General features: G+C 49.4%; 1 protein-coding gene across 1 annotated transcript in view; it reads left to right on the plus strand.

Annotated features, from left to right (window-relative positions):
• Positions 1-24,485, plus strand: part of LOC306766733 (titin-like) — a 377,999-nt gene that overhangs the window by 292,911 nt on the left and 60,603 nt on the right. Inside the window, 4 exon segments of the mRNA XM_079254554.1 lie at positions 21,498-21,661; positions 21,735-21,886; positions 21,959-22,115; positions 24,177-24,458. Coding sequence (XP_079110680.1) covers positions 21,498-21,661; positions 21,735-21,886; positions 21,959-22,115; positions 24,177-24,458 — 755 coding nt within the window.

The raw sequence follows: 24,485 nt of genomic DNA on the forward strand, positions 1-24,485 counted from the left end.
GCCGTCGTATGTCTAGAATAAAGAGGCAGATCAGGGCCGTCGTATGTCTAGAATAAAGCCAGAGGTAGATCAGGGCCGTCGTATGTCTAGAATAAAGCTAGAGGCAGATCAGGGCCGTCGTATGTCTAGAATAAAGCTAGAGGTAGATCAGGGCCGTCGTATGTCTAGAATAAAGCTAGAGGCAGATCAGGGCCGTCGTATGTCTAGAATAAAGCTAGAGGTAGATCAGGGCCGTCGTATGTCTAGAATAAAGCCAGAGGCAGATCAGGGCCGTCGTATGTCTAGAATAAAGCTAGAGGCAGATCAGGGCCGTCGTATGTCTAGAATAAAGCTAGAGGCAGATCAGGGCCGTCGTATGTCTAGAATAAAGCTAGAGGTAGATCAGGGCCGTCGTATGTCTAGAATAAAGCCAGAGGCAGATCAGGGCCGTCGTATGTCTAGAATAAAGAGGCAGATCAGGGCCGTCGTATGTCTAGAATAAAGTCAGAGGCAGATCAGGGCCGTCGTATGTCTAGAATAAAGCCAGAGGCAGATCAGGGCCGTCGTATGTCTAGAATAAAGCCAGAGGTAGATCAGGGCCGTCGTATGTCTAGAATAAAGCCAGAGGTAGATCAGGGCCGTCGTATGTCTAGAATAAAGCCAGAGGCAGATCAGGGCCGTCGTATGTCTAGAATAAAGCCAGAGGTAGATCAGGGCCGTCGTATGTCTAGAATAAAGCCAGAGGTAGATCAGGGCCGTCGTATGTCTAGAATAAAGCCAGAGGCAGATCAGGGCCGTCGTATGTCTAGAATAAAGCCAGAGGCAGATCAGGGCCGTCGTATGTCTAGAATAAAGCCAGAGGCAGATCAGGGCCGTCGTATGTCTAGAATAAAGCTAGAGGTAGATCAGGGCCGTCGTATGTCTAGAATAAAGCCAGAGGCAGATCAGGGCCGTCGTATGTCTAGAATAAAGCCAGAGGCAGATCAGGGCCGTCGTATGTCTAGAATAAAGCCAGAGGTAGATCAGGGCCGTCGTATGTCTAGAATAAAGAGGCAGATCAGGGCCGTCGTATGTCTAGAATAAAGAGGCAGATCAGGGCCGTCGTATGTCTAGAATAAAGAGGCAGATCAGGGCCGTCGTATGTCTAGAATAAAGCCAGAGGTAGATCAGGGCCGTCGTATGTCTAGAATAAAGCCAGAGGCAGATCAGGGCCGTCGTATGTCTAGAATAAAGCCAGAGGCAGATCAGGGCCGTCGTATGTCTAGAATAAAGCCAGAGGTAGATCAGGGCCGTCGTATGTCTAGAATAAAGCCAGAGGTAGATCAGGGCCGTCGTATGTCTAGAATAAAGCCAGAGGCAGATCAGGGCCGTCGTATGTCTAGAATAAAGCTAGAGTCAGATCAGGGCCGTCGTATGTCTAGAATAAAGAGGCAGATCAGGGCCGTCGTATGTCTAGAATAAAGCCAGAGGCAGATCAGGGCCGTCGTATGTCTAGAATAAAGCCAGAGGCAGATCAGGGCCGTCGTATGTCTAGAATAAAGCCAGAGGTAGATCAGGGCCGTCGTATGTCTAGAATAAAGAGGCAGATCAGGGCCGTCGTATGTCTAGAATAAAGAGGCAGATCAGGGCCGTCGTATGTCTAGAATAAAGAGGCAGATCAGGGCCGTCGTATGTCTAGAATAAAGCCAGAGGTAGATCAGGGCCGTCGTATGTCTAGAATAAAGCCAGAGGCAGATCAGGGCCGTCGTATGTCTAGAATAAAGCCAGAGGCAGATCAGGGCCGTCGTATGTCTAGAATAAAGCCAGAGGTAGATCAGGGCCGTCGTATGTCTAGAATAAAGCCAGAGGCAGATCAGGGCCGTCGTATGTCTAGAATAAAGAGGCAGATCAGGGCCGTCGTATGTCTAGAATAAAGCCAGAGGCAGATCAGGGCCGTCGTATGTCTAGAATAAAGAGGTAGATCTCGGCCGTCGTATGTCTAGAATAAAGAGGTAGATCAGGGCCGTCGTATGTCTAGAATAAAGAGGCAGATCAGGGCCGTCGTATGTCTAGAATAAAGCCAGAGGCAGATCAGGGCCGTCGTATGTCTAGAATAAAGCCAGAGGCAGATCAGGGCCGTCGTATGTCTAGAATAAAGCCAGAGGCAGATCAGGGCCGTCGTATGTCTAGAATAAAGCCAGAGGTAGATCAGGGCCGTCGTATGTCTAGAATAAAGAGGCAGATCAGGGCCGTCGTATGTCTAGAATAAAGAGGCAGATCAGGGCCGTCGTATGTCTAGAATAAAGCTAGAGGTAGATCAGGGCCGTCGTATGTCTAGAATAAAGCCAGAGGCAGATCAGGGCCGTCGTATGTCTAGAATAAAGCCAGAGGCAGATCAGGGCCGTCGTATGTCTAGAATAAAGCCAGAGGCAGATCAGGGCCGTCGTATGTCTAGAATAAAGAGGTAGATCAGGGCCGTCGTATGTCTAGAATAAAGAGGCAGATCAGGGCCGTCGTATGTCTAGAATAAAGAGGCAGATCAGGGCCGTCGTATGTCTAGAATAAAGCCAGAGGCAGATCAGGGCCGTCGTATGTCTAGAATAAAGCCAGAGGCAGATCAGGGCCGTCGTATGTCTAGAATAAAGCCAGAGGCAGATCAGGGCCGTCGTATGTCTAGAATAAAGCCAGAGGCAGATCAGGGCCGTCGTATGTCTAGAATAAAGCCAGAGGCAGATCAGGGCCGTCGTATGTCTAGAATAAAGCCAGAGGTAGATCAGGGCCGTCGTATGTCTAGAATAAAGCCAGAGGTAGATCAGGGCCGTCGTATGTCTAGAATAAAGAGGCAGATCAGGGCCGTCGTATGTCTAGAATAAAGCCAGAGGCAGATCAGGGCCGTCGTATGTCTAGAATAAAGAGGCAGATCAGGGCCGTCGTATGTCTAGAATAAAGCCAGAGGCAGATCAGGGCCGTCGTATGTCTAGAATAAAGCCAGAGGCAGATCAGGGCCGTCGTATGTCTAGAATAAAGCCAGAGGTAGATCAGGGCCGTCGTATGTCTAGAATAAAGAGGCAGATCAGGGCCGTCGTATGTCTAGAATAAAGCTAGAGGTAGATCAGGGCCGTCGTATGTCTAGAATAAAGCCAGAGGCAGATCAGGGCCGTCGTATGTCTAGAATAAAGAGGCAGATCAGGGCCGTCGTATGTCTAGAATAAAGAGGCAGATCAGGGCCGTCGTATGTCTAGAATAAAGCCAGAGGTAGATCAGGGCCGTCGTATGTCTAGAATAAAGAGGCAGATCAGGGCCGTCGTATGTCTAGAATAAAGCCAGAGGCAGATCAGGGCCGTCGTATGTCTAGAATAAAGCCAGAGGCAGATCAGGGCCGTCGTATGTCTAGAATAAAGAGGCAGATCAGGGCCGTCGTATGTCTAGAATAAAGAGGCAGATCAGGGCCGTCGTATGTCTAGAATAAAGCCAGAGGCAGATCAGGGCCGTCGTATGTCTAGAATAAAGAGGCAGATCAGGGCCGTCGTATGTCTAGAATAAAGCCAGAGGCAGATCAGGGCCGTCGTATGTCTAGAATAAAGCCAGAGGCAGATCAGGGCCGTCGTATGTCTAGAATAAAGCCAGAGGCAGATCAGGGCCGTCGTATGTCTAGAATAAAGCCAGAGGTAGATCAGGGCCGTCGTATGTCTAGAATAAAGCCAGAGGTAGATCAGGGCCGTCGTATGTCTAGAATAAAGAGGCAGATCAGGGCCGTCGTATGTCTAGAATAACGCCAGAGGTAGATCAGGGCCGTCGTATGTCTAGAATAAAGCTAGAGGCAGATCAGGGCCGTCGTATGTCTAGAATAAAGCTAGAGGTAGATCAGGGCCGTCGTATGTCTAGAATAAAGAGGTAGATCAGGGCCGTCGTATGTCTAGAATAAAGCTAGAGGTAGATCAGGGCCGTCGTATGTCTAGAATAACGCCAGAGGTAGATCAGGGCCGTCGTATGTCTAGAATAAAGCTAGAGGCAGATCAGGGCCGTCGTATGTCTAGAATAAAGCTAGAGGTAGATCAGGGCCGTCGTATGTCTAGAATAAAGAGGTAGATCAGGGCCGTCGTATGTCTAGAATAAAGCCAGAGGTAGATCAGGGCCGTCGTATGTCTAGAATAAAGAGGCAGATCAGGGCCGTCGTATGTCTAGAATAAAGCCAGAGGCAGATCAGGGCCGTCGTATGTCTAGAATAAAGAGGTAGATCAGGGCCGTCGTATGTCTAGAATAAAGCCAGAGGCAGATCAGGGCCGTCGTATGTCTAGAATAAAGCCAGAGGTAGATCAGGGCCGTCGTATGTCTAGAATAAAGAGGTAGATCAGGGCCGTCGTATGTCTAGAATAAAGAGGAAGATCAGGGCCGTCGTATGTCTAGAATAAAGCCAGAGGCAGATCAGGGCCGTCGTATGTCTAGAATAAAGCCAGAGGCAGATCAGGGCCGTCGTATGTCTAGAATAAAGCTAGAGGCAGATCAGGGCCGTCGTATGTCTAGAATAAAGCTAGAGGCAGATCAGGGCCGTCGTATGTCTAGAATAAAGAGGCAGATCAGGGCCGTCGTATGTCTAGAATAAAGCCAGAGGTAGATCAGGGCCGTCGTATGTCTAGAATAAAGAGGCAGATCAGGGCCGTCGTATGTCTAGAATAAAGAGGCAGATCAGGGCTGTCGTATGTCTAGAATAAAGAGGTAGATCAGGGCCGTCGTATGTCTAGAATAAAGCCAGAGGCAGATCAGGGCCGTCGTATGTCTAGAATAAAGCCAGAGGTAGATCAGGGCCGTCGTATGTCTAGAATAAAGCCAGAGGTAGATCAGGGCCGTCGTATGTCTAGAATAAAGAGGCAGATCAGGGCCGTCGTATGTCTAGAATAAAGCCAGAGGTAGATCAGGGCCGTCGTATGTCTAGAATAAAGCTAGAGGCAGATCAGGGCCGTCGTATGTCTAGAATAAAGCTAGAGGTAGATCAGGGCCGTCGTATGTCTAGAATAAAGAGGTAGATCAGGGCCGTCGTATGTCTAGAATAAAGCCAGAGGTAGATCAGGGCCGTCGTATGTCTAGAATAAAGCCAGAGGCAGATCAGGGCCGTCGTATGTCTAGAATAAAGAGGTAGATCAGGGCCGTCGTATGTCTAGAATAAAGCCAGAGGCAGATCAGGGCCGTCGTATGTCTAGAATAAAGCCAGAGGTAGATCAGGGCCGTCGTATGTCTAGAATAAAGAGGTAGATCAGGGCCGTCGTATGTCTAGAATAAAGAGGAAGATCAGGGCCGTCGTATGTCTAGAATAAAGCCAGAGGCAGATCAGGGCCGTCGTATGTCTAGAATAAAGCCAGAGGCAGATCAGGGCCGTCGTATGTCTAGAATAAAGCTAGAGGCAGATCAGGGCCGTCGTATGTCTAGAATAAAGCCAGAGGCAGATCAGGGCCGTCGTATGTCTAGAATAAAGAGGCAGATCAGGGCCGTCGTATGTCTAGAATAAAGAGGCAGATCAGGGCCGTCGTATGTCTAGAATAAAGCCAGAGGTAGATCAGGGCCGTCGTATGTCTAGAATAAAGCCAGAGGCAGATCAGGGCCGTCGTATGTCTAGAATAAAGCCAGAGGTAGATCAGGGCCGTCGTATGTCTAGAATAAAGCCAGAGGCAGATCAGGGCCGTCGTATGTCTAGAATAAAGCCAGAGGTAGATCAGGGCCGTCGTATGTCTAGAATAAAGCCAGAGGTAGATCAGGGCCGTCGTATGTCTAGAATAAAGCCAGAGGTAGATCAGGGCCGTCGTATGTCTAGAATAAAGCTAGAGGCAGATCAGGGCCGTCGTATGTCTAGAATAAAGCCAGAGGCAGATCAGGGCCGTCGTATGTCTAGAATAAAGCCAGAGGTAGATCAGGGCCGTCGTATGTCTAGAATAAAGCCAGAGGCAGATCAGGGCCGTCGTATGTCTAGAATAAAGCCAGAGGTAGATCAGGGCCGTCGTATGTCTAGAATAAAGCCAGAGGTAGATCAGGGCCGTCGTATGTCTAGAATAAAGCCAGAGGTAGATCAGGGCCGTCGTATGTCTAGAATAAAGAGGCAGATCAGGGCCGTCGTATGTCTAGAATAAAGAGGCAGATCAGGGCCGTCGTATGTCTAGAATAAAGCCAGAGGCAGATCAGGGCCGTCGTATGTCTAGAATAAAGAGGCAGATCAGGGCCGTCGTATGTCTAGAATAAAGAGGCAGATCAGGGCTGTCGTATGTCTAGAATAAAGAGGTAGATCAGGGCCGTCGTATGTCTAGAATAAAGCCAGAGGCAGATCAGGGCCGTCGTATGTCTAGAATAAAGAGGCAGATCAGGGCTGTCGTATGTCTAGAATAAAGAGGTAGATCAGGGCCGTCGTATGTCTAGAATAAAGCCAGAGGCAGATCAGGGCCGTCGTATGTCTAGAATAAAGCCAGAGGTAGATCAGGGCCGTCGTATGTCTAGAATAAAGCCAGAGGCAGATCAGGGCCGTCGTATGTCTAGAATAAAGCCAGAGGCAGATCAGGGCCGTCGTATGTCTAGAATAAAGCCAGAGGCAGATCAGGGCCGTCGTATGTCTAGAATAAAGAGGCAGATCAGGGCCGTCGTATGTCTAGAATAAAGAGGCAGATCAGGGCCGTCGTATGTCTAGAATAAAGCCAGAGGCAGATCAGGGCCGTCGTATGTCTAGAATAAAGAGGCAGATCAGGGCCGTCGTATGTCTAGAATAAAGCCAGAGGCAGATCAGGGCCGTCGTATGTCTAGAATAAAGCCAGAGGTAGATCAGGGCCGTCGTATGTCTAGAATAAAGCTAGAGGTAGATCAGGGCCGTCGTATGTCTAGAATAAAGAGGTAGATCAGGGCCGTCGTATGTCTAGAATAAAGCCAGAGGTAGATCAGGGCCGTCGTATGTCTAGAATAAAGCCAGAGGTAGATCAGGGCCGTCGTATGTCTAGAATAAAGAGGTAGATCAGGGCCGTCGTATGTCTAGAATAAAGCCAGAGGTAGATCAGGGCCGTCGTATGTCTAGAATAAAGCCAGAGGTAGATCAGGGCCGTCGTATGTCTAGAATAAAGAGGAAGATCAGGGCCGTCGTATGTCTAGAATAAAGCCAGAGGCAGATCAGGGCCGTCGTATGTCTAGAATAAAGCCAGAGGCAGATCAGGGCCGTCGTATGTCTAGAATAAAGCCAGAGGTAGATCAGGGCCGTCGTATGTCTAGAATAAAGCTAGAGGCAGATCAGGGCCGTCGTATGTCTAGAATAAAGCCAGAGGCAGATCAGGGCCGTCGTATGTCTAGAATAAAGAGGCAGATCAGGGCCGTCGTATGTCTAGAATAAAGAGGCAGATCAGGGCCGTCGTATGTCTAGAATAAAGCCAGAGGTAGATCAGGGCCGTCGTATGTCTAGAATAAAGCCAGAGGCAGATCAGGGCCGTCGTATGTCTAGAATAAAGCCAGAGGTAGATCAGGGCCGTCGTATGTCTAGAATAAAGCCAGAGGTAGATCAGGGCCGTCGTATGTCTAGAATAAAGCTAGAGGCAGATCAGGGCCGTCGTATGTCTAGAATAAAGCCAGAGGCAGATCAGGGCCGTCGTATGTCTAGAATAAAGCCAGAGGTAGATCAGGGCCGTCGTATGTCTAGAATAAAGCTAGAGGCAGATCAGGGCCGTCGTATGTCTAGAATAAAGCCAGAGGCAGATCAGGGCCGTCGTATGTCTAGAATAAAGCCAGAGGTAGATCAGGGCCGTCGTATGTCTAGAATAAAGAGGCAGATCAGGGCCGTCGTATGTCTAGAATAAAGAGGCAGATCAGGGCCGTCGTATGTCTAGAATAAAGCTAGAGGCAGATCAGGGCCGTCGTATGTCTAGAATAAAGCCAGAGGCAGATCAGGGCCGTCGTATGTCTAGAATAAAGAGGCAGATCAGGGCCGTCGTATGTCTAGAATAAAGCCAGAGGCAGATCAGGGCCGTCGTATGTCTAGAATAAAGCCAGAGGTAGATCAGGGCCGTCGTATGTCTAGAATAAAGCCAGAGGCAGATCAGGGCCGTCGTATGTCTAGAATAAAGCCAGAGGTAGATCAGGGCCGTCGTATGTCTAGAATAAAGCCAGAGGTAGATCAGGGCCGTCGTATGTCTAGAATAAAGAGGCAGATCAGGGCCGTCGTATGTCTAGAATAAAGCCAGAGGTAGATCAGGGCCGTCGTATGTCTAGTATAAAGCCAGAGGTAGATCAGGGCCGTCGTATGTCTAGAATAAAGAGGCAGATCAGGGCCGTCGTATGTCTAGAATAAAGAGGCAGATCAGGGCTGTCGTATGTCTAGAATAAAGAGGTAGATCAGGGCCGTCGTATGTCTAGAATAAAGCCAGAGGCAGATCAGGGCCGTCGTATGTCTAGAATAAAGCCAGAGGTAGATCAGGGCCGTCGTATGTCTAGAATAAAGCCAGAGGTAGATCAGGGCCGTCGTATGTCTAGAATAAAGAGGAAGATCAGGGCCGTCGTATGTCTAGAATAAAGCCAGAGGCAGATCAGGGCCGTCGTATGTCTAGAATAAAGCCAGAGGCAGATCAGGGCCGTCGTATGTCTAGAATAAAGCTAGAGGCAGATCAGGGCCGTCGTATGTCTAGAATAAAGCCAGAGGCAGATCAGGGCCGTCGTATGTCTAGAATAAAGAGGCAGATCAGGGCCGTCGTATGTCTAGAATAAAGAGGCAGATCAGGGCCGTCGTATGTCTAGAATAAAGCCAGAGGTAGATCAGGGCCGTCGTATGTCTAGAATAAAGCCAGAGGCAGATCAGGGCCGTCGTATGTCTAGAATAAAGCCAGAGGTAGATCAGGGCCGTCGTATGTCTAGAATAAAGCCAGAGGCAGATCAGGGCCGTCGTATGTCTAGAATAAAGCCAGAGGTAGATCAGGGCCGTCGTATGTCTAGAATAAAGCCAGAGGTAGATCAGGGCCGTCGTATGTCTAGAATAAAGCCAGAGGTAGATCAGGGCCGTCGTATGTCTAGAATAAAGCCAGAGGTAGATCAGGGCCGTCGTATGTCTAGAATAAAGCTAGAGGCAGATCAGGGCCGTCGTATGTCTAGAATAAAGCCAGAGGCAGATCAGGGCCGTCGTATGTCTAGAATAAAGCCAGAGGTAGATCAGGGCCGTCGTATGTCTAGAATAAAGCCAGAGGCAGATCAGGGCCGTCGTATGTCTAGAATAAAGCCGGAGGTAGATCAGGGCCGTCGTATGTCTAGAATAAAGCCAGAGGTAGATCAGGGCCGTCGTATGTCTAGAATAAAGCCAGAGGTAGATCAGGGCCGTCGTATGTCTAGAATAAAGAGGCAGATCAGGGCCGTCGTATGTCTAGAATAAAGAGGCAGATCAGGGCCGTCGTATGTCTAGAATAAAGCCAGAGGCAGATCAGGGCCGTCGTATGTCTAGAATAAAGAGGCAGATCAGGGCCGTCGTATGTCTAGAATAAAGCCAGAGGTAGATCAGGGCCGTCGTATGTCTAGAATAAAGAGGCAGATCAGGGCCGTCGTATGTCTAGAATAAAGAGGTAGATCAGGGCCGTCGTATGTCTAGAATAAAGCCAGAGGCAGATCAGGGCCGTCGTATGTCTAGAATAAAGCCAGAGGTAGATCAGGGCCGTCGTATGTCTAGAATAAAGCTAGAGGCAGATCAGGGCCGTCGTATGTCTAGAATAAAGCCAGAGGTAGATCAGGGCCGTCGTATGTCTAGAATAAAGCCAGAGGCAGATCAGGGCCGTCGTATGTCTAGAATAAAGCCAGAGGCAGATCAGGGCCGTCGTATGTCTAGAATAAAGCTAGAGGCAGATCAGGGCCGTCGTATGTCTAGAATAAAGCCAGAGGCAGATCAGGGCCGTCGTATGTCTAGAATAAAGCCAGAGGTAGATCAGGGCCGTCGTATGTCTAGAATAAAGAGGCAGATCAGGGCCGTCGTATGTCTAGAATAAAGCCAGAGGCAGATCAGGGCCGTCGTATGTCTAGAATAAAGAGGCAGATCAGGGCCGTCGTATGTCTAGAATAAAGAGGCAGATCAGGGCTGTCGTATGTCTAGAATAAAGAGGTAGATCAGGGCCGTCGTATGTCTAGAATAAAGCCAGAGGCAGATCAGGGCCGTCGTATGTCTAGAATAAAGAGGCAGATCAGGGCTGTCGTATGTCTAGAATAAAGAGGTAGATCAGGGCCGTCGTATGTCTAGAATAAAGCCAGAGGCAGATCAGGGCCGTCGTATGTCTAGAATAAAGCCAGAGGTAGATCAGGGCCGTCGTATGTCTAGAATAAAGCCAGAGGCAGATCAGGGCCGTCGTATGTCTAGAATAAAGCCAGAGGCAGATCAGGGCCGTCGTATGTCTAGAATAAAGCCAGAGGCAGATCAGGGCCGTCGTATGTCTAGAATAAAGAGGCAGATCAGGGCCGTCGTATGTCTAGAATAAAGAGGCAGATCAGGGCCGTCGTATGTCTAGAATAAAGCCAGAGGCAGATCAGGGCCGTCGTATGTCTAGAATAAAGAGGCAGATCAGGGCCGTCGTATGTCTAGAATAAAGCCAGAGGCAGATCAGGGCCGTCGTATGTCTAGAATAAAGCCAGAGGTAGATCAGGGCCGTCGTATGTCTAGAATAAAGCCAGAGGTAGATCAGGGCCGTCGTATGTCTAGAATAAAGAGGCAGATCAGGGCCGTCGTATGTCTAGAATAAAGCCAGAGGTAGATCAGGGCCGTCGTATGTCTAGAATAAAGCTAGAGGCAGATCAGGGCCGTCGTATGTCTAGAATAAAGCTAGAGGTAGATCAGGGCCGTCGTATGTCTAGAATAAAGAGGTAGATCAGGGCCGTCGTATGTCTAGAATAAAGCCAGAGGTAGATCAGGGCCGTCGTATGTCTAGAATAAAGCCAGAGGTAGATCAGGGCCGTCGTATGTCTAGAATAAAGAGGTAGATCAGGGCCGTCGTATGTCTAGAATAAAGCCAGAGGTAGATCAGGGCCGTCGTATGTCTAGAATAAAGCCAGAGGTAGATCAGGGCCGTCGTATGTCTAGAATAAAGAGGAAGATCAGGGCCGTCGTATGTCTAGAATAAAGCCAGAGGCAGATCAGGGCCGTCGTATGTCTAGAATAAAGCCAGAGGCAGATCAGGGCCGTCGTATGTCTAGAATAAAGCCAGAGGTAGATCAGGGCCGTCGTATGTCTAGAATAAAGCTAGAGGCAGATCAGGGCCGTCGTATGTCTAGAATAAAGCCAGAGGCAGATCAGGGCCGTCGTATGTCTAGAATAAAGAGGCAGATCAGGGCCGTCGTATGTCTAGAATAAAGAGGCAGATCAGGGCCGTCGTATGTCTAGAATAAAGCCAGAGGTAGATCAGGGCCGTCGTATGTCTAGAATAAAGCCAGAGGCAGATCAGGGCCGTCGTATGTCTAGAATAAAGCCAGAGGTAGATCAGGGCCGTCGTATGTCTAGAATAAAGCCAGAGGTAGATCAGGGCCGTCGTATGTCTAGAATAAAGCTAGAGGCAGATCAGGGCCGTCGTATGTCTAGAATAAAGCCAGAGGCAGATCAGGGCCGTCGTATGTCTAGAATAAAGCCAGAGGTAGATCAGGGCCGTCGTATGTCTAGAATAAAGCTAGAGGCAGATCAGGGCCGTCGTATGTCTAGAATAAAGCCAGAGGCAGATCAGGGCCGTCGTATGTCTAGAATAAAGCCAGAGGTAGATCAGGGCCGTCGTATGTCTAGAATAAAGAGGCAGATCAGGGCCGTCGTATGTCTAGAATAAAGAGGCAGATCAGGGCCGTCGTATGTCTAGAATAAAGCTAGAGGCAGATCAGGGCCGTCGTATGTCTAGAATAAAGCCAGAGGCAGATCAGGGCCGTCGTATGTCTAGAATAAAGCCAGAGGCAGATCAGGGCCGTCGTATGTCTAGAATAAAGCCAGAGGTAGATCAGGGCCGTCGTATGTCTAGAATAAAGCCAGAGGCAGATCAGGGCCGTCGTATGTCTAGAATAAAGCCAGAGGTAGATCAGGGCCGTCGTATGTCTAGAATAAAGCCAGAGGTAGATCAGGGCCGTCGTATGTCTAGAATAAAGAGGCAGATCAGGGCCGTCGTATGTCTAGAATAAAGAGGTAGATCAGGGCCGTCGTATGTCTAGTATAAAGCCAGAGGTAGATCAGGGCCGTCGTATGTCTAGAATAAAGCCAGAGGTAGATCAGGGCCGTCGTATGTCTAGAATAAAGAGGCAGATCAGGGCCGTCGTATGTCTAGAATAAAGAGGCAGATCAGGGCTGTCGTATGTCTAGAATAAAGAGGTAGATCAGGGCCGTCGTATGTCTAGAATAAAGCCAGAGGCAGATCAGGGCCGTCGTATGTCTAGAATAAAGCCAGAGGTAGATCAGGGCCGTCGTATGTCTAGAATAAAGCCAGAGGTAGATCAGGGCCGTCGTATGTCTAGAATAAAGCTAGAGGCAGATCAGGGCCGTCGTATGTCTAGAATAAAGCCAGAGGCAGATCAGGGCCGTCGTATGTCTAGAATAAAGCCAGAGGTAGATCAGGGCCGTCGTATGTCTAGAATAAAGAGGCAGATCAGGGCCGTCGTATGTCTAGAATAAAGAGGCAGATCAGGGCCGTCGTATGTCTAGAATAAAGCCAGAGGCAGATCAGGGCCGTCGTATGTCTAGAATAAAGAAGCAGATCAGGGCCGTCGTATGTCTAGAATAAAGCCAGAGGCAGATCAGGGCCGTCGTATGTCTAGAATAAAGCCAGAGGCAGATCAGGGCCGTCGTATGTCTAGAATAAAGAGGCAGATCAGGGCCGTCGTATGTCTAGAATAAAGCCAGAGGCAGATCAGGGCCGTCGTATGTCTAGAATAAAGAGGCAGATCAGGGCCGTCGTATGTCTAGAATAAAGAGGCAGATCAGGGCCGTCGTATGTCTAGAATAAAGCCAGAGGTAGATCAGGGCCGTCGTATGTCTAGAATAAAGCCAGAGGCAGATCAGGGCCGTCGTATGTCTAGAATAAAGCCAGAGGTAGATCAGGGCCGTCGTATGTGTAGAATAAAGCCAGAGGCAGATCAGGGCCGTCGTATGTCTAGAATAAAGAGGTAGATCAGGGCCGTCGTATGTCTAGAATAAAGCCAGAGGCAGATCAGGGCCGTCGTATGTCTAGAATAAAGCCAGAGGTAGATCAGGGCCGTCGTATGTCTAGAATAAAGCCAGAGGTAGATCAGGGCCGTCGTATGTCTAGAATAAAGCCAGTGGCAGATCAGGGCCGTCGTATGTCTAGAATAAAGCCAGAGGTAGATCAGGGCCGTCGTATGTCTAGAATAAAGCCAGAGGCAGATCAGGGCCGTCGTATGTCTAGAATAAAGCCAGAGGCAGATCAGGGCCGTCGTATGTCTAGAATAAAGAAGCAGATCAGGGCCGTCGTATGTCTAGAATAAAGCCAGAGGCAGATCAGGGCCGTCGTATGTCTAGAATAAAGCCAGTGGCAGATCAGGGCCGTCGTATGTCTAGAATAAAGCCAGAGGCAGATCAGGGCCGTCGTATGTCTAGAATAAAGCCAGAGGCAGATCAGGGCCGTCGTATGTCTAGAATAAAGCTAGAGGCAGATCAGGGCCGTCGTATGTCTAGAATAAAGCCAGAGGTAGATCAGGGCCGTCGTATGTCTAGAATAAAGCCAGAGGTAGATCAGGGCCGTCGTATGTCTAGAATAAAGCCAGAGGCAGATCAGGGCCGTCGTATGTCTAGAATAAAGAGGTAGATCAGGGCCGTCGTATGTCTAGAATAAAGAGGTAGATCAGGGCCGTCGTATGTCTAGAATAAAGAGGCAGATCAGGGCCGTCGTATGTCTAGAATAAAGAGGTAGATCAGGGCCGTCGTATGTCTAGAATAAAGAGGCAGATCAGGGCCGTCGTATGTCTAGAATAAAGCCAGAGGCAGATCAGGGCCGTCGTATGTCTAGAATAAAGCTAGAGGCAGATCAGGGCCGTCGTATGTCTAGAATAAAGCTAGAGACAGATCAGGGCCGTCGTATGTCTAGAATAAAGCCAGAGGCAGATCAGGGCCGTCGTATGTCTAGAATAAAGAGGCAGATCAGGGCCGTCGTATGTCTAGAATAAAGCCAGAGGTAGATCAGGGCCGTCGTATGTCTAGAATAAAGCCAGAGGTAGATCAGGGCCGTCGTATGTCTAGAATAAAGCCAGAGGCAGATCAGGGCCGTCGTATGTCTAGAATAAAGAGGCAGATCAGGGCCGTCGTATGTCTAGAATGAAGAGGCAGATCAGGGCCGTCGTATGTCTAGAATAAAGAGGTAGATCAGGGCCGTCGTATGTCTAGAATAAAGAAGCCGATCAGGGCCGTCGTATGTCTAGAATAAAGCCAGAGGTAGATCAGGGCCGTCGTATGTCTAGAATAAAGCTAGAGGCAGATCAGGGCCGTCGTATGTCTAGAATAAAGCCAGAGGTAGATCAGGGCCGTCGTATGTCTAGAATAAAGAGGTAGATCAGGGCCGTCGTATGTCTAGAATAAAGAGGAAGATCAGGGCCGTCGTATGTCTAGAATAAAGCCAGAGGCAGATCAGGGCCGTCGTATGTCTAGAATAAAGCCAGTGGCAGATCAGGGCCGTCGTATGTCTAGAATAAAGCCAGAGGTAGATCAGGGCCGTCGTATGTCTAGAATAAAGCCAGAGGCAGATCAGGGCCGTCGTATGTCTAGAATAAAGAGGCAGATCAGGGCCGTCGTATGTCTAGAATAAAGCCAGAGGCAGATCAGGGCCGTCGTATGTCTAGAATAAAGCCAGAGGCAGATCAGGGCCGTCGTATGTCTAGAATAAAGAGGCAGATCAGGGCCGTCGTATGTCTAGAATAAAGCTAGAGGCAGATCAGGGCCGTCGTATGTCTAGAATAAAGCCAGAGGCAGATCAGGGCCGTCGTATGTCTAGAATAAAGCCAGTGGCAGATCAGGGCCGTCGTATGTCTAGAATAAAGAGGAAGATCAGGGCCGTCGTATGTCTAGAATAAAGCTAGAGGCAGATCAGGGCCGTCGTATGTCTAGAATAAAGCCAGAGGCAGATCAGGGCCGTCGTATGTCTAGAATAAAGCCAGTGGCAGATCAGGGCCGTCGTATGTCTAGAATAAAGCTAGAGGCAGATCAGGGCCGTCGTATGTCTAGAATAAAGCCCGAGGCAGATCAGGGCCGTCGTATGTCTAGAATAAAGCCAGTGGCAGATCAGGGCCGTCGTATGTCTAGAATAAAGAGGAAGATCAGGGCCGTCGTATGTCTAGAATAAAGCCAGAGGTAGATCAGGGCCGTCGTATGTCTAGAATAAAGCCAGAGGCAGATCAGGGCCGTCGTATGTCTAGAATAAAGCCAGAGGCAGATCAGGGCCGTCGTATGTCTAGAATAAAGAGGCAGATCAGGGCCGTCGTATGTCTAGAATAAAGCCAGAGGCAGATCAGGGCCGTCGTATGTCTAGAATAAAGAGGCAGATCAGGGCCGTCGTATGTCTAGAATAAAGCCAGAGGCAGATCAGGGCCGTCGTATGTCTAGAATAAAGCCAGAGGCAGATCAGGGCCGTCGTATGTCTAGAATAAAGCTAGAGGCAGATCAGGGCCGTCGTATGTCTAGAATAAAGCCAGAGGCAGATCAGGGCCGTCGTATGTCTAGAATAAAGAGGCAGATCAGGGCCGTCGTATGTCTAGAATAAAGCCAGAGGTAGATCAGGGCCGTCGTATGTCTAGAATAAAGCCAGAGGCAGATCAGGGCCGTCGTATGTCTAGAATAAAGCCAGAGGTAGATCAGGGCCGTCGTATGTCTAGAATAAAGCCAGAGGTAGATCAGGGCCGTCGTATGTCTAGAATAAAGCCAGAGGCAGATCAGGGCCGTCGTATGTCTAGAATAAAGCCAGAGGCAGATCAGGGCCGTCGTATGTCTAGAATAAAGCCAGAGGCAGATCAGGGCCGTCGTATGTCTAGAATAAAGCCAGAGGCAGATCAGGGCCGTCGTATGTCTAGAATAAAGCCAGAGGCAGATCAGGGCCGTCGTATGTCTAGAATAAAGCTAGAGGCAGATCAGGGCCGTCGTATGTCTAGAATAAAGAGGCAGATCAGGGCCGTCGTATGTCTAGAATAAAGAGGCAGATCAGGTCCGTCGTATGTCTAGAATAAAGCTAGAGGCAGATCAGGGCCGTCGTATGTCTAGAATAAAGCCAGAGGCAGATCAGGGCCGTCGTATGTCTAGAATAAAGCCAGAGGCAGATCAGGGCCGTCGTATGTCTAGAATAAAGCCAGAGGTAGATCAGGGCCGTCGTATGTCTAGAATAAAGAGGCAGATCAGGGCCGTCGTATGTCTAGAATAAAGCCAGAGGTAGATCAGGGCCGTCGTATGTCTAGAATAAAGCTAGAGGCAGATCAGGGCCGTCGTATGTCTAGAATAAAGCTAGAGGTAGATCAGGGCCGTCGTATGTCTAGAATAAAGCCAGAGGTAGATCAGGGCCGTCGTATGTCTAGAATAAAGCCAGAGGTAGATCAGGGCCGTCGTATGTCTAGAATAAAGCCAGAGGTAGATCAGGGCCGTCGTATGTCTAGAATAAAGCCAGAGGCAGATCAGGGCCGTCGTATGTCTAGAATAAAGAGGCAGATCAGGGCCGTCGTATGTCTAGAATAAAGAGGCAGATCAGGGCCGTCGTATGTCTAGAATAAAGAGGCAGATCAGGGCCGTCGTATGTCTAGAATAAAGCCAGAGGCAGATCAGGGCCGTCGTATGTCTAGAATAAAGCCAGAGGCAGATCAGGGCCGTCGTATGTCTAGAATAAAGCCAGAGGTAGATCAGGGCCGTCGTATGTCTAGAATAAAGCCAGAGGTAGATCAGGGCCGTCGTATGTCTAGAATAAAGAGGCAGATCAGGGCCGTCGTATGTCTAGAATAAAGCCAGAGGCAGATCAGGGCCGTCGTATGTCTAGAATAAAGCCAGAGGTAGATCAGGGCCGTCGTATGTCTAGAATAAAGCCAGAGGTAGATCAGGGCCGTCGTATGTCTAGAATAAAGAGGTAGATCAGGGCCGTCGTATGTCTAGAATAAAGAGGCAGATCAGGGCCGTCGTATGTCTAGAATAAAGCCAGAGGCAGATCAGGGCCGTCGTATGTCTAGAATAAAGAGGCAGATCAGGGCCGTCGTATGTCTAGAATAAAGAGGCAGATCAGGGCCGTCGTATGTCTAGAATAAAGCCAGAGGCAGATCAGGGCCGTCGTATGTCTAGAATAAAGAGGCAGATCAGGGCCGTCGTATGTCTAGAATAAAGCTAGAGGTAGATCAGGGCCGTCGTATGTCTAGAATAAAGCCAGAGGTAGATCAGGGCCGTCGTATGTCTAGAATAAAGCTAGAGGCAGATCAGGGCCGTCGTATGTCTAGAATAAAGCTAGAGGTAGATCAGGGCCGTCGTATGTCTAGAATAAAGCCAGAGGTAGATCAGGGCCGTCGTATGTCTAGAATAAAGCCAGAGGTAGATCAGGGCCGTCGTATGTCTAGAATAAAGCTAGAGGCAGATCAGGGCTGTCGTATGTCTAGAATAAAGCTAGAGGCAGATCAGGGCCGTCGTATGTCTAGAATAAAGCTAGAGGTAGATCAGGGCCGTCGTATGTCTAGAATAAAGCCAGAGGCAGATCAGGGCCGTCGTATGTCTAGAATAAAGCCAGAGGCAGATCAGGGCCGTCGTATGTCTAGAATAAAGCTAGAGGCAGATCAGGGCCGTCGTATGTCTAGAATAAAGCTAGAGGCAGATCAGGGCCGTCGTATGTCTAGAATAAAGCCAGAGGCAGATCAGGGCCGTCGTATGTCTAGAATAAAGCCAGAGGTAGATCAGGGCCGTCGTATGTCTAGAATAAAGCCAGAGGCAGATCAGGGCCGTCGTATGTCTAGAATAAAGCCAGAGGCAGATCAGGGCCGTCGTATGTCTAGAATAAAGCCAGAGGTAGATCAGGGCCGTCGTATGTCTAGAATAAAGAGGCAGATCAGGGCCGTCGTATGTCTAGAATAAAGCCAGAGGTAGATCAGGGCCGTCGTATGTCTAGAATAAAGCCAGAGGTAGATCAGGGCCGTCGTATGTCTAGAATAAAGAGGCAGATCAGGGCCGTCGTATGTCTAGAATAAAGCTAGAGGCAGATCAGGGCCGTCGTATGTCTAGAATAAAGAGGCAGATCAGGGCCGTCGTATGTCTAGAATAAAGCCAGAGGCAGATCAGGGCCGTCGTATGTGTAGAATAAAGCCAGAGGCAGATCAGGGCCGTCGTATGTCTAGAATAAAGCCAGAGGCAGATCAGGGCCGTCGTATGTCTAGAATAAAGAGGCAGATCAGGGCCGTCGTATGTCTAGAATAAAGCTAGAGGCAGATCAGGGCCGTCGTATGTCTAGAATAAAGCCAGAGGTAGATCAGGGCCGTCGTATGTCTAGAATAAAGCCAGAGGTAGATCAGGGCCGTCGTATGTCTAGAATAAAGCCAGAGGTAGATCAGGGCCGTCGTATGTCTAGAATAAAGCTAGAGGCAGATCAGGGCTGTCGTATGTCTAGAATAAAGCTAGAGGCAGATCAGGGCCGTCGTATGTCTAGAATAAAGCCAGAGGCAGATCAGGGCTGTCGTATGTCTAGAATAAAGCTAGAGGCAGATCAGGGCCGTCGTATGTCTAGAATAAAGCCAGAGGCAGATCAGGGCCGTCGTATGTCTAGAATAAAGCCAGAGGCAGATCAGGGCCGTCGTATGTCTAGAATAAAGCCAGAGGCAGATCAGGGCCGTCGTATGTCTAGAATAAAGCTAGAGGCAGATCAGGGCCGTCGTATGTCTAGAATAAAGCCAGAGGCAGATCAGGGCCGTCGTATGTCTAGAATAAAGAGGCAGATCAGGGCCGTCGTATGTCTAGAATAAAGAGGCAGATCAGGGCCGTCGTATGTCTAGAATAAAGAGGCAGATCAGGGCCGTCGTATGTCTAGAATAAAGCCAGAGGCAGATCAGGGCCGTCGTATGTCTAGAATAAAGAGGCAGATCAGGGCCGTCGTATGTCTAGAATAAAGAGGCAGATCAGGGCCGTCGTATGTCTAGAATAAAGCCAGAGGCAGATCAGGGCCGTCGTATGTCTAGAATAAAGAGGCAGATCAGGGCCGTCGTATGTCTAGAATAAAGCCAGAGGCAGATCAGGGCCGTCGTATGTCTAGAATAAAGCCAGAGGCAGATCAGGGCCGTCGTATGTCTAGAATAAAGCCAGAGGCAGATCAGGGCCGTCGTATGTCTAGAATAAAGCCAGAGGTAGATCAGGGCCGTCGTATGTCTAGAATAAAGAGGCAGATCAGGGCCGTCGTATGTCTAGAATAAAGCCAGAGGTAGATCAGGGCCGTCGTATGTCTAGAATAAAGCCAGAGGTAGATCAGGGCCGTCGTATGTCTAGAATAAAGAGGCAGATCAGGGCCGTCGTATGTCTAGAATAAAGCTAGAGGCAGATCAGGGCCGTCGTATGTCTAGAATAAAGAGGCAGATCAGGGCCGTCGTATGTGTAGAATAAAGCCAGAGGCAGATCAGGGCCGTCGTATGTCTAGAATAAAGAGGCAGATCAGGGCCGTCGTATGTGTAGAATAAAGCCAGAGGCAGATCAGGGCCGTCGTATGTCTAGAATAAAGCCAGAGGCAGATCAGGGCCGTCGTATGTCTAGAATAAAGAGGCAGATCAGGGCCGTCGTATGTCTAGAATAAAGCTAGAGGCAGATCAGGGCCGTCGTATGTCTAGAATAAAGCCAGAGGTAGATCAGGGCCGTCGTATGTCTAGAATAAAGCCAGAGGCAGATCAGGGCCGTCGTATGTCTAGAATAAAGCTAGAGGCAGATCAGGGCCGTCGTATGTCTAGAATAAAGCCAGAGGCAGATCAGGGCCGTCGTATGTCTAGAATAAAGCCAGAGGCAGATCAGGGCCGTCGTATGTCTAGAATAAAGCCAGAGGTAGATCAGGGCCGTCGTATGTCTAGAATAAAGCCAGAGGCAGATCAGGGCCGTCGTATGTCTAGAATAAAGAGGCAGATCAGGGCCGTCGTATGTCTAGAATAAAGCCAGAGGTAGATCAGGGCCGTCGTATGTCTAGAATAAAGAGGCAGATCAGGGCCGTCGTATGTCTAGAATAAAGCTAGAGGCAGATCAGGGCCGTCGTATGTCTAGAATAAAGCCAGAGGCAGATCAGGGCCGTCGTATGTCTAGAATAAAGCCAGAGGTAGATCAGGGCCGTCGTATGTCTAGAATAAAGCCAGAGGCAGATCAGGGCCGTCGTATGTCTAGAATAAAGAGGCAGATCAGGGCCGTCGTATGTCTAGAATAAAGCCAGAGGTAGATCAGGGCCGTCGTATGTCTAGAATAAAGAGGCAGATCAGGGCCGTCGTATGTCTAGAATAAAGCTAGAGGCAGATCAGGGCCGTCGTATGTCTAGAATAAAGCTAGAGGCAGATCAGGGCCGTCGTATGTCTAGAATAAAGAGGCAGATCAGGGCCGTCGTATGTCTAGAATAAAGCTAGAGGCAGATCAGGGCCGTCGTATGTCTAGAATAAAGAGGCAGATCAGGGCCGTCGTATGTCTAGAATAAAGCCAGAGGCAGATCAGGGCCGTCGTATGTCTAGAATAAAGCCAGAGGTAGATCAGGGCCGTCGTATGTCTAGAATAAAGAGGCAGATCAGGGCCGTCGTATGTCTAGAATAAAGCTAGAGGCAGATCAGGGCCGTCGTATGTCTAGAATAAAGAGGCAGATCAGGGCCGTCGTATGTCTAGAATAAAGAGGCAGATCAGGGCCGTCGTATGTCTAGAATAAAGAGGCAGATCAGGGCCGTCGTATGTCTAGAATAAAGAGGCAGATCAGGGCCGTCGTATGTCTAGAATAAAGCCAGAGGCAGATCAGGGCCGTCGTATGTCTAGAATAAAGCTAGAGGCAGATCAGGGCCGTCGTATGTCTAGAATAAAGAGGCAGATCAGGGCCGTCGTATGTCTAGAATAAAGAGGCAGATCAGGGCCGTCGTATGTCTAGAATAAAGCCAGAGGTAGATCAGGGCCGTCGTATGTCTAGAATAAAGAGGCAGATCAGGGCCGTCGTATGTCTAGAATAAAGCCAGAGGTAGATCAGGGCCGTCGTATGTCTAGAATAAAGAGGCAGATCAGGGCCGTCGTATGTCTAGAATAAAGCTAGAGGCAGATCAGGGCCGTCGTATGTCTAGAATAAAGAGGCAGATCAGGGCCGTCGTATGTCTAGAATAAAGCTAGAGGCAGATCAGGGCCGTCGTATGTCTAGAATAAAGCCAGAGGTAGATCAGGGCCGTCGTATGTCTAGAATAGACAGGAAGTCTGGTTTCTACCAGAGGGAACATCCTCAGGATCAACTCGGTAGGAAAGGTTTCCACCAGTAGCGTGTCGACGGTAACAACCACGGCGGTTTGATCCCCACATGACACGGCAGGAGAGCTGTCCTCCTGGCTGTGGTCTGCAGGAAACGTGTCTGATTGGTCTTTACCTGCTGCTGCAGGTGGGTTCGCTGCAACACGGAGAGAATCTATCCCAAGGTGGAGTACTGGGTGACGGAGCTGCTGAAGGGCTGCGAGTACGAGTTCCGAGTCAGTGCTGAGAATGTGGTGGGAGCTGGCGATCCAAGCCCGCCATCCAAACCCGTCTTTGCCAAAGATCCCATCGGTAAATTCACCTGTTCAGCTTAATGTCCTGCTGCTGAGCAAACTCACCACAACGTGTCTGTCCGTCGCCACAGTGAAGCCCGGTCCGCCAGTAAAACTCCACGCCGTCGACTTCACCAAGGAGTCGGTGACGCTCTCCTGGGAGCCACCAACCGACACCGGCCGAGGAAAGATCTTCGGATACCTGCTGGAGTTCCAGAAGGCTGGAGAGGAGGACTGGCTGCAGGTGAGGCGTCTGAACACCACATGATGTCCGTTGTTCTCGGCAAAATGCTGAACTCTTCTGGTGCTCCACCAGGTCAACCAGACTCCAGACTCCTGCCAGGAGACCAAGTTTAAGGTGATCAACCTGGAAGACGGTGCTCTGTACCGCTTCAGAGTTATGGCCGTCAACGCTGCCGGAGAGTCCGACCCAGCTAACGTGAAGGAGCCAATCAGAGTTCAGGACAGACTCGGTGAGTCACTTCTGCTGTCCCAATGAAGGTCTGGTGTTAAACTTCCATAAAAGCTCAGACGTTGTGTAATTATTTACAATCTCATCAACATTTTATCTACAAAATATCAGATGCTGAAACTGAGACGTTTTATCATTTGATGGGAAATATCAGCTGATTAAGAATCTGAAGGAAGCAACACGTGTAAAAGGTTGTAACAGGAGCAAGAAAAGGCTGGCGAAGCATGTTGCAGGTTGATTATCAACATCACCGTCGCGTTACTGGCTGCAGAAAGAGTCTGTGTGGTTGGACAGGTGTTCAACAATCTGCAGAAACCTAAACACAAACAGGACCTCCTCTGTCCATCAGAACAGGAGACGGGTCCAGGTGCCGGGCTGGCTCGCTGTCGTCCAGACTTATACTGAAACATTTAGAGCATCATTAAGCACAAAATATTACAGAGAAGTTCCAGGACTGCTCAATGAGACCAAAACCGGACATTCCTCTCCTAAAACGGGTCTCAGATCGAGATGGGGGATGCGACTCAGGGTGAAACATGGTCCTGGACCGACCTCATGAGACGACATGATGCCATCAGATTAAAATGTCCCTTATTTCTGCCTGTTTTTATTGGCATTTACAAGATACAAGAACACTTTATTCATCCCCGAGGGGAAATTCAAGGTTCCAGTTCAACCCGACCAAGATCAGACAAACAGGCAGTCCTGAGGCCTCGCAGCCATCTTTATCCGGCGCCGCTTTGCAACAGGACAGAAGTACATCAGGATTGAGGGTAGAGGGCAAAAACAGGTACCACCAGACTGTGCCACGTGGGGACAGAAAACACCTCATGTACACATAAGCACGAATTCAGACGATAGACAACACTGGGAAGGTCCGGTGAGGGCGGTGAAAGATAGGAAAGTGTGTCTGGAACAGTGTGTGTGTGTTCAGTGAGTCTGAACTATCCCCCAGTTCATCCCAGTCTGCCACTTGTTGATGTAAACGCAGCTTTAAGAGCTGAGTTCAGTTCCACAGGCCTGAGAAAGAAGTGGGGGCTGAGAGTCAGACAGCGTTAAGTTCCAGGAGTTCCAGTTCAGTTCGGGTTCAGTTCGAGTTCAGTTCGGTTTCAGTTCGGGTTCAGTTCAAGTTCATTTCGGGTTCAGTTCGGGTTCAGTTCAAGTTCAGTTCAAGTTCATTTCGGGTTCAGTTCGAGTTCAGTTCGGTTTCAGTTCGGGTTCAGTTCAAGTTCATTTCGGGTTCAGTTCAAGTTCAGTTCGAGTTCAGTTCGGGTTCAGTTCGGGTTCAGTTCGGGCTCAGTTCGAGTTCAGTTCGGGTTCAGTTCGAGTTCAGTTCGGGTTCAGTTCGAGCTCAGTTCGAGTTCAGTTCGAGTTCAGTTCGGGTTCAGTTCGGGTTCAGTTCAAGTTCAGTTCGGGTTCAGTTCGGGTTCAGTTCGAGTTCAGTTCGAGTTCAATTCGGGTTCAGTTCGGGTTCAGTTCGAGTTCAGTTCGAGCTCAGTTCGGGTTCAGTTCGGGCTCAGCTCGAGTTCAGTTCGAGTTCAGTTCGAGCTCAGTTCGGGCTCAGTTCGAGTTCAGTTCAAGCTCTATCGCCACATGAGTTCGAGCTCTAGTTTCTCGGCATCGTCCATGACAGATCTTCCAGACTTAGCGACACACCAGGAAACCGCACAGACCAATCAGCAGAACCCGGTTATCATATCTCCAGTTGTGTAGAAATCCTCCACAGAGGGAATCAGCAGACACATTACCTCCATCGCGTATCCAGCAGCATGCACTCCGTCGGGACATGTTGCTCCCCTTCTCCCGTTCTTCAGGTCGAAAAGATTTGATGGTTGCATGGAGAGACCAGCTGACCAGATGATTTAGAATCAGGAGATGCAGAAAGAGGCTCAGATAGACTGACGATACAAAGAAGCAGCAGGTCAGAGCGGGAACGGGAGCGAGAGGAAAAGCTTCCAACCTCTCCGAGAGCAGGAAGTGGGAAGCAAACAGGATCCCAGTATAGTTATGGAACTGGGGTTCTTTCCCTTTCCAACTCACCTGTTAATGTGTCTCATGGCAGAGCCTCCAGAGCTGATTCTGGACGCTGGAATGACCCGAGAGGTGAAGGCCATGGCGGGCACTCACATCACTCTGATGGCCGCCATCAAAGGTGTCCCCTTCCCCACCGTCACCTGGAAGAAGAACGAAGCAGAAGTTCCCACCAGGGCCGACATCGAGACCAACCAGACGGGCACCAAGCTGGAGATGAGATTCTGTAACCGTGGTGACTGTGGAGACTACACTTTGACTGTGGAGAACCCGGCGGGATCCAAGACAGTCACCTGCACTGTGCTGGTTCTGGGTATGTGCTGAGTATCCTGTTCCTCTT

This window comes from Telmatherina bonti (genome assembly GCF_933228915.1).
Source record: "Telmatherina bonti genome assembly, chromosome: 15".
Classification (NCBI taxonomy): domain Eukaryota; kingdom Metazoa; phylum Chordata; class Actinopteri; order Atheriniformes; family Telmatherinidae; genus Telmatherina; species Telmatherina bonti.